An 18,119-nucleotide genomic window follows, 5' to 3' on the forward strand; every position below is an offset into this window, starting at 1 on the left:
TTTATGCTACGCAATTTTCATTAAGAGATTTAATCATGTATATTACTTGCCTTGGGGTCCTTAGATTTGGTTTGATTTTAGAGTATATAGAACTGAAGGCATGTTTATTAAGCTTCCCTTAGAATTTCTAAGACAATTCCTAGTGACACAGAAAGATATTGCTAAAATAACCCAGTGGCAGTTAGTCTTTGGCATCAGGCAGACCTGGGTTTCAACTCCTAGTTCTACCACTTTCAATTGCGTCTTTAGGCAAATTCACTAGCCTCTCTGTCAAATGAAGATAACACCAAGCCTACCATGAGGTTGTGAGGATTTAAGATAATGTGTGGAGTGTCTGGCATAAATGGATGCCCAGCAAATGGTAGCCAAAAATCTAGATATTTATAGTAAAGAAACAAACGATGGTAATAAAGAGTGTTCAATTGGGTGTTGATTATTACCAACAGTCTTTTTCTAATATAGATTTTTGACATGGAATATGTCTTTAATAGTGAAAGCAAGTGCTGCAGGGAAAGCAGCAAAAGATCAGAGGTTTTGTACTTAAATTCTCCTCTGAGCTCTTATGGGGCTTCAAAATATTGCTTTAACTTCACATCTGCCCCCATTACACTCTCCCAATGTATTATCTTCCCATTGGGCATTGGTTTATGCAAAGTATGTTGCTGAACATGGTCGATAACAGAGCATATGGAGTGTTTTGAAAATATTATTGAGGAAGTAGACATAGTGTAGAAAATTGGCATTAGATTTTTTTAAAATATGGTACCCTAGCGATAAGCAGGTACAGAAAGTAGTTAGATGTCAGGCTGAAGGTCAAAAGAGTGGATTCAATTGTGAATCCAATTTATTCCAGGCAACACTGGAAGCTTCTTCAGCCCCCCTGAAATTGTCTATCCCCATTCTTCCCAATAATTCACACCAACGTGCAGGAATTTTCCCTCCAGTTCAGTGGTTGTTTGCTCATATGTAATAAGAGACTGAGGACAGAGAACCAGTGGCTCTGTCTAAGGAATCCCAGGGGAAGCTCATATGGTTCACTAGAAAGAGGAGAGTTGGGGAGCGGCATGGTGAGGTGATGTGCATACAGGATTTGGTTTCAGGCCACCCCACCTTGAAATCCTAGTTCTGCCCCATGCTGACACTGTGACTTTGGGAAGACTGTTCATTTCCTTTACACTCTTTTCTTTGGCTGAAAAATGAGGGACTATTACCTACCTTAGGTTGTTATGAGGATTAAACGCAAGTACTTGGTACAGGGTATGTGGTTAGTGGTGTAGGCCTATTCTCTTGAAACCCCTTTGCAAACTTTCCATTATTTTTCCAAAGGCACATCAACAGAAGTCGACAAGTGTCAAGACAGAAGCAGCCTACAGCGTGTGCAAATACTGACATTAAGAGCTCGTTTGTCAGCCACAAATGACATTTTAATACATTAAAGGAAAGTATACTGGATAGCAAAGTAAATACATTTTCTGTAATCATTCCCCTCTCTCTTCTGACTCGCTTGTCTGCTTAAAATGGGAAATGACGATAGATAAGGTAAAAGAATGCCAATGTTCCTGGAGGCCCAAGATCCATGATGAAGCTCTATATAGTCTTACCAGAGATACCGCAATGGTCTGTTTCTAAATGTTTTCAGTTACAAAGGATGTACTCCATGTTTAAGACGTCTAAACCTTTGCAAGTTCAAAAACTCAGCTGTTGTCTTAACTAGAAAACTACATATCTAATTATTGTCCTTTAAATGATTCCCCCTCTCCCTATCCCTAGATGAAGTCTCCTGCCACCCAGCAAACCACCTCTCTGTCTTCCCTCCATGGCCCCCTTAGTGGCAAGCACTTGTTTCACATGATCTAGCCCATGTGACTGCCACTCTGTCATCGCATCTTCTTTCACCTATTTTTAGGAGATGCTTTTGATTTTAGTGCCTCTTTTCTTCATTATTTTGTTCTACATCCTTTCCCACTCCTCCTTTCTGAAATTTCAAAATGTACAAAGCAAATGCAGAATGGAAATGCATACCCTAAGTCTCTCCAAAGGCATCTGCTGTTATCTCTTTTGCCTCATCTGAGGTCCCTGCAGTACAGGTGACAGAGCCAGAAGTCAGGATATTTAGAAAGTAAACAAGTTCATACTTGGTTGAGACTGTCAGATGAATATATTCGGTTGGTGCAAAAGTAATTGCGATTTAAAAGGTTAAAAATAATGGCAAAAACCGCAAGTACTTTTGCACCAATCTGATAGTTCAAAAAAAGAGCTAAAACACAATTTTCTACTTGGCAAAACTGTATTTTTCTATTTAAAACTCATTTTGGAAGTCAACTTCAGATGTTTGCCCTTTTATGAACATATTATCTGAGCTATTAAATGAACAGAAAAAAAAACGATTGGCACTCAATCCCTGTTATAACGTAATCAGAATTACCTCTAAGAGTGGCAAAATGGAAAATAATGCACACCCTCCAATTGACTTAAAGTATACGAATAGTTTAGTGGTAGCATCTTGGATTTTAAAAAAGCGATGGCATTCAGCTTCCAGGAGACAAGTGACTGGAGAGAAAGGAACTTTATAGACTTTCTCTCTGAAGAAGTTGGTCTAGAATGACCAAATGCTGAACAGAACTAATTTGTGACACCAAAGCTATCAACGTATTTCATTTTTCTTATCTAAAGCTTCTGTAGTGCATATACATGTATTGACTGATTTCTCATTTTGATTTACGATTGAGATTTCAAAGCCTGGAATTTAAATGACTTAGCTAAAATCATTATTGAACTTCTAAAATTCAACTCAGAACAAATACCCAAAATGAAACCTCTTCTGTGCCAAGTGCTTAAGCAAAACAAGTTAGAATTTCCATGGAAACAGCCTGGAACTCTCAAAGGAGAAGAGAGGACAAAAGTAAGCATGAAAATGCATTTCTTTATTTTTTGGTTCCTCTTCACCTCTGCCCCTCCAAACCACAGGCTGCCATCTTAATGAACGCTTTCAAGCCTCAGAGGGAATTAAGAAGAACAATATTTGACAGGAGTGAGGAAGGAACTAAATATAGTTCCCCTGTGAGAGAAATGTATTCCATGATCTTCTTGTCTCCTCTTCCTTCCCCTATCTGGGAAATCTCTCCATTTTCCAATGTTACTTGTGCTGCCTTTGTTGTACAGTAAGTTTCATTGTTACTTGGTTGAAACAGAATAAAGACAACAGCATGAGATACAATTTTGTCCTCTTTTAGAAAGGGTCACTTAATATGAGACAATTGAGAGTAATTTCCAAATTAATATTGCATATAGTCCCTCAGTATAATTTCCATTTGCCTAATACTTTAGAATTTCTAAAATGCTCTCATATCAGTAAATTCATTTAATCAGTACAAGCTGAGAGGTAAACAGAGCAACTATGTTGGGTACTATCAATTTACATTTTACCAGGGTAGAGGGGTTCAACACCAACCTGCTGGTAAGTAAAGGACTCAGCCAGTTCTTTGGATCTCAGACCCATTACTTTTTCTAATTCTACAAATACAACTAGCCTACCTGACCAATATAGACATTATGTCATGGCTACTCTCCCCTCTTTGTTAGGTAACTAGAACTTTTATTTATTTGTTTATTTTTAGAAATATATGCTTTAGCATTATAAAGTAAAAACCTTCCCTTCTCTACAACTGCTAATATTGATATTACATAGACCAGGGAATACTCAAAGAAAGGTATATACAGCTTCTGGCTTGCCTGGGTATGGCTATTTTTGACAAGCTTTTCCCAGAACTGTCTGGCCTCTTTTTAATTGATAAATCAAATAATGTTTCATTTTAAAGTTGAGCAATCAATATATGGCTCATTGAGAACAGAAGTGACCTTGCATAAATCTGAAAAGTTAAATGTAGAACATGTCCTTTGGAATAAAATAATCATTGATGCATTGACTGAATTAAATAGCTTAGAAATTATTTTACTGATCCAATACCGTGAGCTACAATAGTATCTCTCCCTAGGGATACTCTGGTAACTATTTTTCTTTGGAAAATTAAAAGCAATTACAGTTTGAGATGGCTCTAAATAGGATTAGTTTTCATAAAATAAAGAGCATGATGGAATCTGTTATCACAACATTCCACTGCTTATAATTTTTGAAAACTAATGGCGTTAATAGAAGATACTGTATCATGGATTTGGAGATTAGTAAGACCAAGAATCCACTCCATAATTAACATAAAATATGCACTTTCAGACAATCAACATGACAATCATTCACTTGACGTTCTAATACGCACCTTATTAGATACTGCCACATCATTGTAGACAAAAATTTAAAAATGAAAACATCCCAATGGGTGACTTCCTTTTTGGTTAACTTCCACTATAGGACATTACAACAACTACTAGCAGTGATTATTTATCAAGAGCGTACTACATATTTGGCTCTGTGCCAAGTAGTTCCTATACTCTATTTAATATTTAAATAATTATGTGAGACAGGTATTACTGTCTCAACAGTATAGATGAGAAATCAATAAAAACCTCACCCAAAAAGTGGATTACAAAATGCAACTTGCTCCATTCTCACTTCTAGAAAGTAGTAGAGCCTAGCGCCAAGTCTCTGTTTCCCTGGCTCCAGCATCACTCTGCTACTCCAGCTTCAGGTTAACTGGGCCCCTGTATCCCACTCCTTTCAAGCAATCTTTAGTTAACCAATTATCAGTAGCATGAACAGTCCTTCAGGGTTCATTGTTGGGGGAGGATCTATCTCATTTGCTCAATATAAAGTAGTTACTGAGGTAATGAAATTTATTTAAAAGGTATAAAAACAGGGTGTCTGAGAAGCCTTCTGTACAGCTGCAAATGTTACATGTAAATCATGGCCATTAATTCTAGTTAAAAGGCGAGATCATTCTACCTTTACGACAAAATTAGATCAATGCAACAGAAGTTTTTAAAAATTATATTTAATACAAGTGAATAGATTAGAAGATCTGAAATGTTATAAAGCAATATACATAATGAATAAATAATTTGCACAGGAGAGTCATGTCTACATTACATAACACTGTCTAGTATGGGAATACTTAAAGTAAATCCAGTGATAATGGAGAAAGTCCATAAAAATGCTAACCTGTCTTCCCTTGTATGAAATTGTTCAAGTATAAAAATCCAATACAGTGTAAAATAGTATTCAATTTAGTTTAAGAATAAAAATTGCAAGTATTGCAGTTTCAGAAGAAAAATGTAAAGCAGCATTTAAAAACTACACAAACTACGTAAGAATAGTGTTTAACTAATGAAGTACCAATAAATGAGATCTACACAAGCAAAAATCAGAGAAGGAAGCATGAAACTAGCAATATATCCTGTTTTTAAAAAAAACCTAAAAACTAAAATAAACTAAAATGTGTTAATGTAAGAGTACTCTCTTATACAGTGCACATATGAATTTAAATAAATCCAAGTCAACATCTTTAGTTGAACAAGTTAATATTTAATATGCTACATCTAGACCTACTAAATAATTTATGCCATGAGATGAATACATAATTTTACAGTGTCACATCTAAAGTTCCTTTCTTTAGAGTGCAGCATAGTAAAACTTAAAAATAAATATCTTAAATAGCATTACTATTAAGGCACAGTATAAACCACATTATCATTACCTCTGAAGAACTGTAATCTCAGTAACCTTGTTGTTTCGTGTACTGTATTCACTAATAAATAGTTTTAAATAGGACTCTGAAATAGATACTAAAAAGTGTAAAGTTATTTCAAAAGGGAAAAAAAATAAATGTCCTTAAGACAGTTCTTAAGGGTTTAGCGTCTGCAAACTTTGCCTGCCTTTAATCATAAGCCACGAGTCGACACAATAAATAGAAAGAGAAGGCTGTTGTAGTAAAAGCCTGATCCTATTTCAGAATCAGAATTGCTGACACCAGCAGATACAAGTTTCCCAAAATTGAAACAGGATGGGGAGAGGGATTAGAATGTGACAAGCTCATCAAACAAGCACAAGTGATGTGTTCTTTCCAGAACTGTGTTATTGATTGTCTGTACAGCTGTTGCACCCATTAATTCCACATCACTTGTTCCACAGTCCCACTCATCCACAGGATAGATGAGAAAATAGCTTTGGTGCCTGTCCACCATTTTACCCACTGCCACGCTCCTAGATTGATTGTTCGGTGCCCATTTTTTGAGAGAATAAGAACATGACCATCTTACTTGAAAAAGTTCCACAGGCCATAGCGATGGTTAAAAATGACAATCAGTGCTTTCACCATTTTGTTTTTTAAATCTGCTTTTAAATGTAATTCAAGCTACATATTGCTCACTCTGTATTCCCTGGTTCAACTAGATTCAAATAGCATTTTCTAACTTGTAAAAGGCAGTTTGCTTCCCTGATACTATAAAAAGAGCAAAAATAAAAATCCCATTATAAAAGTGAACTTTCACTATTACTCCTGCCATCATTTTCTAGCGGCCTTTCATTTACACAGGCTCTTTGGGGTTAGTTTCCAAAAATGCGCCCACTGCCCTCACTCTCACCTCTTTTTCATCTAGAACACTACTGGAGTATAAAAAAAATAATTCTGCTTCACAATAGCATAGTTTTTTTTTTGTTTTGTTTTGTTTTTTTAAAGCTGCTAAGTCAATGTTAACTCTTATTAGCTACTAAAACTTGGGAAATTGGGAGGGAAAGAAAAAACAATTCAACTTTGATCAGGTGGCTGGTCTATTGCATTCGGTCTGTTTGCAGCTGCTGAGGCTGATACTGGCCAAACGCAGCCGCGGCAGCAGCAGCTGCAGCAGCGGCAGCAGCTGTCCCAGGTGCCGCTGCGGTGATTGGCTGCTGCACCGCGTAGCCGTAGCCCCCGGCGGTGACGTATCCTGCAGCAGCTGGAGAGGCTGCGTAGGGGTACTGGTCATAGGCGGCGGCGGCGGCGGCGGCGGCAGCTGCCGCTGAGTATTGTGCGTACGCAGCTCCAGTGTAATCAATGTAAGGTGTGGTGGAGGCAGCAGCTGCAGTCGGCTGGACGTGTGGAATGACCACTCCAGGCTGCACAAAAGCCTGCGGATAGACATAGTGGGCAGGTATCCTGTTGAGAAATGGAAAACAAAGTCAGGCAGTAGTTGCCTCCTACCTGTAGCACTGCTTGTTCAGAGATAAGACAAACTCAAATTTAGTGGTTATTATGAGCATAGGGTTGCCACAATATCTACTTTCCAGTGGTCCGTGAAAGTACTCTGGCAGTAGCCAAAATCAGGGAGTGCCCCCAAAGGAATTCAACAAAAAAATATGACGAATCCTTCCCTGCTAGAATTTTTAAATGATCATTTAGAACCAATAAATACCATTAAGCAAAAGTCTGGAAACTAAATTACGGTTCGTGGTGGCCACGCACACGAGGTACTTAATAAATGCTTAATTGATTAAGACTTCAGAAACTTTTGTAATGAGTTCGTAAAACAAAACTGTTTAGCAAGTAGAAAAATTCTTAGCCATGAATACAGGACTCAGGAGGTAATCGTGAGCATTCCATTCCGTGGGGCTGATGGCTGGTTTGTCAAAACTAAAATAAATTTCAACAAAATCTGTATGTTTATTATCATGGCAACCCTACTTGAAATTGCTATGCAGACTCAGCACACATTAATCTCTCTGCAACCTCAGTCACCCTTATTAAAAATAATAATAAAAAAAGAAGCAGGCGACAAAATAAAAGAGTTTAAAAGTTCACAAGTGTGGTAAACACAGCAGAATCACACTTCTCAAACGAACTGTAGTGCAGCTCACTCTATCACAAGAGGCTGTTGTGGGAAGCTACAGAAATGCTATTAACATTCATGGCAGTGACTCCCAAAGAGATGTGCAGCACACTTTTTGTCTTTCTTTCTTTCTTTTTCTCCATAAAATTCATAAGGACACAAGGGTCAATCAAACCTGTTTGACTATCAGGCAACTGAAGGTCAGCCAGCTTGTTTATCTCTATGCAAGACAGACAGAAGGGGTTTTGGGGAAATGATGAGGTTGAGGGAAAAGTTAGGGACAGGGAAATACAACTAAATATTTCTAAAATTAATAAAACTTAGAAGGTTTACATAGTAATGAGCAAGGAAACATTTTTTTTTGCACATCTACTAACTCTTGTTTTAAGCTCCAAATCAACAGAAATAGATTTATTAGCATATCTGTTTTAAATCTGTGCTATGAGTAGATATTTTATCCAAATTCATTCTATTATTATGTATTATCCTGCAAAAGTTCAAGAAAGTGACACACAATCAAGTACCTTTTAAAATTATACATTCAGAGATCACATACAAGACATACTTCAATGACTTAAACATTAATTTTGTTAAAAGGTAAATCACAAGAGGTATTTTTAAAACCCCATGCATCTTAGCTCTCACTCTTGTGATTCATTACTGCCCATTTAAAACACTACCATGAATATCTGATTTAGTTACTCTTTCTTTAAAATAATCTCCAACAAAACCCTCTATATTTCCAAAAATATGACACTATAATGCCATCTGGTTGTTGGCAAAGCCAACTCATAAGAAGTACAAATAACAATCATATTTTAAAGAACTCAAAACAGAACACTTCACATTTAGTTACTCAAAAAACATAGATTTTGCTTTGCCTTTTCAGAGTTTTACTGAAAACACTCATTAACGAACATTCATGGAAAAGATGGATTTATCACAGAGGGCAGTGAACTTTGACCCCAATGATAAAAATACACACCATTTTACTAGACTTGTAGATCTTTCCCAGTGCCAGGAGAAACCACGTCATCAAGGGTTTCTCAGGACACTCAGCGATGTTCTTAATTGCTTGTCAGAAACCAGACGCACGGTCATGCACACACTCAAAACTTTTCTGCAGGTCAGGTGACTGGTTCACTCACAGCGACAGGTGTGGCTTTATGAAACACTGTCCCTGGAGGCCGCTGTGTCCACAATGTGTGGACATGGTTAAGAGAGCCGACACTCACGCCAGTTTACATGTGGTGATGGACAGCAGAGGCTGCAGCCGGGCTATTTTTGATCCTGTCATGCGACAAGGGTTTCCAGCGGGTAAAATGTCTTTATAAGGCCAAAGTAAAACATCTATCAGCTGCAAAGGCCAGCCAGTATGAATCTCACTGATATGGAAACATTAACCCCTGTACTCCCAACGTTTTAAAGACAACATGATGGTTGCTAGGTTTGTATCTTTGAATAAAGGTGTTAACTGAGAAAGTAAGTTTAGCCTACAAAAGGGCAGGATAAAATTGTGTGTATGTGTATAAAGAATGCATCAAAAGATAGGCAGGGTTGCTTACAGGACTCTTGTCTCTGCATTTATTTTACATTTGATACATTTATTTAGTTTTCATTTGATAGTGCCGACCTATGAGAGTATAAAGCTCCTTGGAACATCAGAATCTTACATGAAGTCTGGTAAGAGTTAGGAAGACATCTGGAAGACAAATGAAACCCTGGAGTCCTTTAAGGCTTAGAGAAAGGAGATCCCAGACGATCATGGAGAGCCTAAAATATCTCAGTTCAGGAAGGAGGGCAGAATTGGACTAAAGTGTAAGGTGGCACTTCTCAAACAATTCCTGTTAGGAGTTCTTTTAATAGCCTAAGGAACCCATTAAGGCAATTTGGAAATCTCTTTCCTACTAGGTATCTATCAACATCCTTTCCCTCAATTAATCATGGAATGTACACATCTAACAATTACAAAAACCCAAGAAAAAAGATACTTCGGATAATTTTCCAAAAAAATTTACTATGTTTTCCTTTTCTTCCTATCTCTGAAGGTCCCTCTGTCATCTATCTGTGACTTTTGACATCCTAACTGGTTTTCTCTTCCAATGTATCACAAAGCTGCAGACAACGTCTTCATCTCATTTACTTGCTCAAAGTCATCTATGGCCCTAATATCATGCTAAACTAAGTACAAATTTCTTAAATTTTGGTATGCTAGGACTTTTATGCTTCTGGCTCCGAAATACTTCTTCCAGTAATACTTTCCACCTTTCCTTGAACCCAGGCCATCTGGGCTTTTCACTGTTTCTGGGACATACCACACATTCCTAGGTCCTCACCTTTGCTCCTGCCATCCCTTTGCCAGCAATGCCAACCCTCACTCCATCTCTCTCTGTTGAAATCCAAATCCAATCCACCCTAGCTCTCACACTCTCAATATGTAGAGCCTGCAGGAATTTGCTTCACCTTTTAGTCTCACAAATTTCTCATATGTCAAATGAACCTAATATTTCCAACCCTGCATTGCTGTGCATTAAATAAAATTATGTGAAGCGCCTACAATGCCGAATATAGTAAGTACTCAATACAAGAGTTCCTTATCCTCCACCATTCTTTAACATCTAGGTCAGTTTCTACCTCCTTCTTGAAGACTTCCTGGATCCCACCAACCTGATGTCTCTCTCCTCTATCTGAAGATGAACAACCAGCCCTTCCAGGTGCTTATCTGCTTTCTTGTTAGATTACAAGAGAGAATGGGGTTGTGTCTTATTGGCTACAGCTTGACAGAGAAGAAAGAACATGTCTTTTGAGGTCAGGCAAACCATGATTATGAACCTAGAACCAAACCCTATTGCTTACTAGCCCTGTAGGATGTTAATTCACTTCTCTGCATCTCAGTTTTATCACCCGTGGATAGGTCTTTAACAGTGCCTTCATCAAATAATTACTGTGAGAATTAAATTATATCATTTATTTAACTCCCTTATCAGTACGAAGATGTAGCAGATGTTCAGTTTGTTATTTACTGTCTCTCCTTCCCCTTTTTAGTGGACAGTATAATACCTTGTACAGTGTTAACACAACTAGCGTAAAACTTAGCACTTAAACGTGTACTATGTAAATGTTTACGTGTATTTCAACCCGATCTAAACTAGCCTAGACTTTTCTACTCACATATCCACAGTCTCTCTTCTCCAAGGTTTCAATAAAAAATTGCTTCTTTCAAACAAAAAAATGTATAAGATATTGTTCAGCAAATCCACAAGATTCTATACATCTTCCCACTGTGTTATATCAGAAATTCCTTCAGGCCAAGATTTTCTCTTTAAAGGCCCAGAGTAATTTGGGGCCATATTTAAAAAAAAAAAAAATAGTTCAGTTACTAGAATTTCAACCAAGTCAAGTAAAATTAAAAATTCTTAAGCTTCTTTCCAGGCCTAAAATAAGAACATGTGGCATTCAAATAGAATTTAGGATGACCAGGTGTGATTTGTTAGGTACAGACTCTGGGAATTAGAGCAGTGTTGAGAACCCCTTAAAAAAGAAAGAGAAGGCTTGCTTGATCCATCTGGAAAGCTATCAAGTTTTAATAAGAATCTCAAGTTCAAACAATTTATGCAAAAGTAATAATCACTATCTTTTATAAAGACAGCTAATATTAAAAGGGGTGAAAAACGAAAGGTTACTATCAAAACACGCTTGATTTAAATTTTTCATATGACACAGTTTACTCTGGTTGTTCTTATTTTCCTCGTGCTACTTTCTTTCTCAAGGATCTAAAAGGACTATGACAACTAGTCCAGATTTCTATGTCTAGCTCTCAAGATCCTCCATAAACATTCTTTATTTACTGAGTCTTTTCTCCTCTGTGTCTTTGCTTATGCTCACCTCATCCTGTGCCCTTCAGACATGTCCATTGCTCCTTTTACCTGTCCAGGATACAGTTCAAATCTAGTTCAAATCCCCACAAAGCCTAGTTCATCTCCTCCAACTTGCCTACTTTCTTGTTATTCTGAATTCTTGTTGTATTGAAAACAATACCAAGTAATTTGGCAATAAAGTTCCTGATTGGTTTACGTTAGTTTTGCTTCTCAGACTAAAGTGCAATGTCTTCTGTGTCACAGAGAAAAATAAACAATCCTAATATCTGTTGATCAATTTAGTTGTTTATCTGTTTCAAGAATATTAGTGTGAAATCATGACTAAGTTCACTATCACTTCTTAAGATGTATGTTGTCCTCCCCAGTCCCTCCTTAAACATAGTGTAGACCAATGAGAGGGGGACTCCCAGGAGTAATTGGACTCATCAACCCACTAATTGCTGTCAGTATCCAGGATGATTTGGACGAAGCATTAATAAATAGCTATGGATATATGAAGGTCTTTTAATCATATTAGACAGAAGACTCTTTTATGGTTTAAAAAAAGTAACAGTTGGCAGTAAGAGTGAGGTATCGATATGTTAAAGGGAGCTTTATAAGAAGGTATTCATGGACGATATAACTTGACTCTTCACAAGTCAAAATATTATTATTTTTTGGGGGGTCTATTCTTAGAGATACATAAGGTAGATAGCTAACTATATAGATAGAATCTAATCTTCCAGCTTACACATGTAGATGTTGAAGTGCTAAGCTAAGGAAGAAATTATCACTGAGGATAAAAAACGTTTCTTGAACAGTTAGAATATTTGAAAAGGAAGTTTAAATCTCTGGCATTAGAGTTATAGCAATGTTGATCACGTAGAATACAGCCAAAACAGACTCTTAAGCGCTCAGAATAAATTTAGGTGGTAGGGGATCTCCCACCCATATCATGTCTGAATGGAAAGAAAATAAGGGAGCTCAAATAAGGAAAGCTGGTAATCACAGAATCCAGAGACAACACAAATATGAGCAGGCTGTTCACCTGAGTTAGGTCTAAAAGGTGAAAGTTAGTGCTACTCTACTAAAAAAATTGGCTAGTGTTAATGAAATCTGATGAGAGTTGTTGAACCTTTAAATTAGAAGGCCTAAAAGTGGATACACATTGCAAAAGAAAGAACCCCATTCCCAGAAAATTCCCCAGTAAAACAGAAACTTAGGACATGCAAGCAATGTATCTGTAGTCTTACAGAGGGAAATCACACAATTTAGCACTCACTACAAAAGTATGGTTAAATAGAAGTCACAGGCTACAGCTTAAAAGCAAGGGGGGAAAGAAAGAAAAAAAAAAAAAAAAGAGGCCCTTTGCTTCCCATGGCAAAGTCAAAAGTCAACACTCCTCAACACCACCAAAACCAAAACACAAAGAGCCCCTTCCCCGAGGAAAAGAAAACACTTTCACTACAGCTCTTTTCAATTAAGTAAAAAGCACACAGTTTAGCTATCAACACCACTTCATTACTGTAATAAATAAAATAAAGCACACGGAGGTCTATTGACTATTGTGAAAAATAAAACAACACCAACATCCATGCATCGTTAATCACCATCTGAGCTTGTGTGTCTGAGTCTACTGGTTACAGAGTTTAATTCCAAACAGAACTATTCCACCTCTTATCATCGTATCCTTCTGATCAGTTAGCTTAACTGTATAGGAGCCCTGTCAGGTTAGAAAGAGATAAATAAAATTGAGTCAAGTTGAACAGTAGTAATGGTGTTGGGACACAATTGTCTTGTACACAAGTCATACCTGGTATTTTTGTTTTGTTTTGTTTTGTTTTGTTAATCATAAGCTCAAAATTTGTCTGGTTTGGAGGCTGCATACTTGGTCAGATAACTTGACTCATCTAAAAATATTTATATTAGCAGCATTAAAAATACACAATCATATATAAATAGGTATAATCAGGAACATTCTGTGACATGATGGTCTTGTCTGTACATAACAAAGAAGCAGGTTAACAAATGATAGCCATATTGAAACTTAGGAGGGCCTGATTAATTGACTTACCCAAAAGGTCTTTGTATAAGGGCTGGATGAAGTTGTTGAACACCAAAGGCAAAACCTAACAACAAAACATACCACATTCTCTATTTGTGCATGGTTAGGCATTTATAACTCCTACGATAAAGTGTAATCACAACTATCACTTAGAAAAAAATAACTATTCTTTTGATACTTTAGGGAAAATATATATTTTTTAAAAAGTCACTTTTATTAATGTTATTGTTGATCCAAATAAAAATTTTAATAGGCTACACATGGAAACTAACAATTATCAAAATTTAGTTGACAGACATACAATAAGACCTTAGAAAATTAGACCAGGGAAAGAAAAATTCTCATGGAATGAAACCAAGAACAATAGGACTTGATAATGAAGTTACATGTCACAAATATTCCTACAATTCTGAATCATGAGCTATAAAAATCATGAGCTTTGTAATTTGGAACATTCTGGAATGCTTTGGAACATTATGGATTTTACAGATTGCAGTATGAAAATTCACATAAACAATTTCTCCCTTCCTTTTTTTCTGGATAGTATACACACAATGTATTAGACAAATACATGTTTTTTAATGTTAATGGATATTTGCACATGCACTCACTTTCTTGACAACCTAGTTTCCTAGTAAATCTGTTTGGATGGAAGTGTCAATCTCTTCCCAAAATTTCAGATGGAAAGATTTAAGAGTGAAGAGTACATGATTTAATCCAAGTTGCTGACCCAAGATAACGCTTGTTCAATAGCCAACTCTCAATTATTTGTGCTAATGCAAAGGGCAGTGTTTTAAGTAATACAAAAGGTTATATTTTCACATAGACAAAATTGTGCTCCCTTTGATGATTAATAGCTTACTGACTTTGGAGTAAACCATTTCTCATCTCTAAGCACGTTTCTTCACCTGTAACGTGAGGGTCCTGGAGTATGTGAAATGGCTCTATTTTCTTTAATTACTAATATTCTGTGATTTTTATGTTAAACATTTATCATCCAGACACCCCAACACTAACCCTTAGGCTTCTCTTGGATCACTGTTCAAGTCTGAGTGCCTGCTCTGAGCACAGCGCAACAGGTGACAAAAAGAGAGACAACACTAAATTAGGAAGTATAACCAGTTGGAGTCGACAAATTTGGCCCATATAATCCACATGTGAGTTATCTCCAAATGGCTAAAAATTGGAAAATGGAGAGTGAATTATGACTGTATGTCATAGGAAACAGGTGAGTCAAGCCTAAGTCGGGGTGTGTACAAACTATCCAGATCCCCAAGAACTATTTTTGCACACAGGTTTATTTCAAGACCTGAAAGGAGTGTTTACAGTTCTCATTTATTTATCTTCAATGCCTTGGTAGAATAACCAGTCATGGTTCAACTTTACTAAATGCATCTACGCGTTGTCCTGGACCAATGTCTTCTGAATCAGGGATTCACTCTATTCAGAAGTGGGGCTCTCTAGTGGAAAGGGGAGGTAGGGAGAGACCCCTGCTTCTCACCTGGTTGCATGATCCTTGGTTTTGCTCCCAAGTATGCCAGATTCACGTTGGCCTTCCTGCCATCAATGATGGGGTTGGGGTCCTTGCAGGCCCTTTCCGCAGCAGCTCGGTCGGCCATGGTGACCTTAGCAACATACACACACAGACATACATACAAAGCTCTAAATCACCCCTTGAAAGAAACCAGAATAGCACTGGAAAAGTCATTTATGATAAAACTAAGGGGGAGGGGAGAGTTCTTAAACTTTTTTCCTTTTTGTTCTTTCTTCTACCCCTCACCCTTTCCTGGAACTTATTCTTTGATTCCCCCATCCAAAAAGAAAAGCAAAAAGCAGTAAGGAAGAAACACACACACACACCCTACACACACACACACACACACACACACACACACACTCTCCCAAGTCTTAAGGGTGCTAGTAGGGCCTAGCAAAAATCTGGAAGCCTGAATTCTGTCTTAGAACTCCTCCTGCAAACGCCCCCCAGATCTGTACCCTGCCTCAGAGGCACTGTTTGCTTCAAAGTCCAGCCTCCCATCCGTCGATGCTCCCAAACACCCTCTAACACTCCCCAATGACAATAGCTATTGTCCTACTCTGAGGCTCCCTGCTCTCGGGCAGCTGAACTTGCACGCTAAATCTCCAGGAAGCTTAGCATGCTTTCTTTCGGTTCGGCAAAGGGCCACAGGATCATCATTTTAAAAAGCCCACCTTTGCAATTTAGAAAAAGGGAGAGGGGGAGGCTGGCATAAGAAGAGTCCCAGACCTCCTGGGGTTTCCCCTCCCACCCCAGCCTAAACGCCAGAAGACACACGCATTTTTACAAAGCAACAGCGCGTTTAATGACCGGCCTTCAACCGGGAATGCAATACTGTGGGATTGCGGCCCCTCGGTCCCAACCCTCCGAACCCCTAAATCCAGCAGTCGTTACAGTTCTCTCCTTCCACTTCTGCTCCTCCTGTCCCCCGACTCCGCACAGCGCTAGGTGTAGTCTGCACCCCCGGATGCAGGAGCCGGCCCTTCCTTCCAAGCTCCGCGGCGCGCAAACTTTCAGTTCAGCCCGGAGCGAAGGGGCAGCGCAGCTCACGCCCGCGGGGTTCCTCGCACGGTCACGCCTAGCCCCAAACTCCGACCCTCAGGGCTAAGCGCCACTCTGTCCATCCCACCCCCGCAGTCCTGTTTCCCTGCGGGTTTTTGGTCGCCCCCCATCCCGCTCCCCCCTCCAGCCCACCCCGCATCCGCGCAACTTACAAATCCATAGCCCCGGGACTTGCCAGTCTGCCGGTCGGTGATGACCACCGCCTCCTCGATCTCGCCGAAGACCTCGAAGTACTTGCGCAGGCTGGCGTCGGTGGTGTGGTAGGGCAGCCCCCCGACAAAGATCTTGGTGTACGTAGTGTCCTTCTGAGTCGTGTGCATCTTCGCGCCCGCCCCGCGGCTTGGGCTCCGGCTGCGGCTGCGGCTGCGCCTCCTCCTCCGGCTCCGCGTCTCCTGCACCCTTTCGCGGCCGCCCGGGGCGGAGGGCGAGTCCGGGGGCGAGGGCGGCGGCGCGGCGGGGGCGGTTGGCCGGGGGCGGCCGAAGACGCCGGGTGCTTGGCTGCCGAAGTCGCCCGAAGCCACGGAGACTTGACTTGCCTCTCTCCTCCCTTCCCCCCTGCCGGTCACGGTACAAATTCTCTGGATCGTCTGGGTTAAGATCCGATTCTATAGAATGTGCAAAAGCGGTTTCCACTCACCAGACGGGGAGGCCAAAAATGAAAAGAGAGGGTGGTCCTCAAGCGAAGAATGGGGTGCGTTTAGAGGTAGATTATTCTTTCGTAGAAATTAGGTAGGTGTCTCGAGTGGGGCGTGGGTAGGGTCGGCCGGGAGCGCAGCCCGGCGCGGAGGTGGGTGGGCGGGCGGGGGGCGCGGCGGCGGGGCCGGGGGTGTGGGACCCCGCGCTGCTTCGGCTCCCGTTCTGTCCCTCCCGCCGCGGAAACTGGAAGACAAGTGGCGTGGATGGCTCTCCCTCTCTCTGTTCCCTTCCCCCGCGGGCCGGGGGTCGGCGCCCGGCTGGGGAGGGGGCGGGCCGGACGCCTGCGATTGGCCACGGCCGCACCTGGGGCGCCCAGCGCCACCGCCCCCCAGCTGTTGAGAACAGCTGCTTCTATCCCCGCGCGGCGCGGAGCTGGGCCGCTAGGCTTGGGCTCTGGAGCCCGTGCTGGGGTAGGGCTGGGGACGGCTGAAGGCCTTGCTCTCAGTGTCGCCTGCTCTAACCCTTCAAAATCCTAGGGGCTCCGCGCGGCCCCAGGCGGGACTGCGCCCGAGGAAGAAGCTGCGTTGCTTTCCAAATCGAAAACGCGAGTCCTTTGCGCTCCGACACGGTGACAGGGCCGGCAACCTGGACAGAGGAGCTGGGGGCCCCGAGGCCTGGGGCGGTTCTCTGAGAGGCCAGTCCCTTCCCAAACGCGGTGGGCCACGGAAGCTCGGGCAACAAGAACTGAGTAGAGTTATCTGGGGTCTAGAGAGCTTGAAGGAAGGACCCCCAACCTGCCTTGACCCGAAGAGCCAGTGGTGGGGACAACCGGCGAGGCAGAGCCAGAAGGAAAAAAAAAAAAAAAAAAAGGTCTAGGCTTGGGTGTGCTGGGGAGAACCATTAGCTTTAATTGCTCAAGGCCCAGCCAAGCTAAGTAACCGTAGACAGCTAAGTTTATCAGGCACCGCCTTCTATTTCAGAGGACCATAAATTAGTACTTTAGCCCCCACAGTCAACAAATTTGTGTTTCCTCCCTAATTATGAGGGAAGGTTGTTACAGATTTCTCACCATAAATTTTCTCTCTCTTTTTTTCCTAAACAGAGTTAATCTATTTCCTTGTATTTGAATTGCAAATTCGTATGTAGTGACTTGACCTCGACTGTTTTATCAGGATGTAATTGTAAAAGGTTATATAATCACTGGTTT

General features: G+C 40.3%; 1 protein-coding gene across 2 annotated transcripts; it reads right to left on the minus strand.

The window, feature by feature from the left end:
* Positions 1 to 4,926: 4,926 nt before the first annotated feature.
* RBM24 (RNA binding motif protein 24) lies at positions 4,927 to 17,771 on the minus strand. Of its 2 annotated transcripts, none has more exons than XM_019743005.3 (4): positions 16,429 to 17,771; positions 15,179 to 15,302; positions 13,687 to 13,741; positions 4,927 to 7,085 (listed from the first exon to the last, which is right to left on the minus strand). In XM_019743005.3, exons 1-4 carry the CDS (start codon positions 16,594 to 16,596, stop codon positions 6,722 to 6,724), a joined length of 711 nt encoding a protein of 236 aa, XP_019598564.1. In that variant the 5' UTR covers positions 16,597 to 17,771; the 3' UTR covers positions 4,927 to 6,721. The 2 variants fall into 2 exon arrangements, with proteins under 2 accessions (XP_019598564.1, XP_019598565.1); XM_019743006.3 differs by having other exon boundaries at positions 16,452 to 16,834.
* Between the last annotated feature and the right edge of the window lie 348 nt (positions 17,772 to 18,119).

The sequence above is a fragment of the Rhinolophus sinicus genome, chromosome 14, assembly GCF_057876585.1.
Source record: "Rhinolophus sinicus isolate RSI-liver-muscle chromosome 14, RSI-T2T, whole genome shotgun sequence".
Taxonomy (NCBI): Eukaryota; Metazoa; Chordata; class Mammalia; order Chiroptera; family Rhinolophidae; genus Rhinolophus; species Rhinolophus sinicus.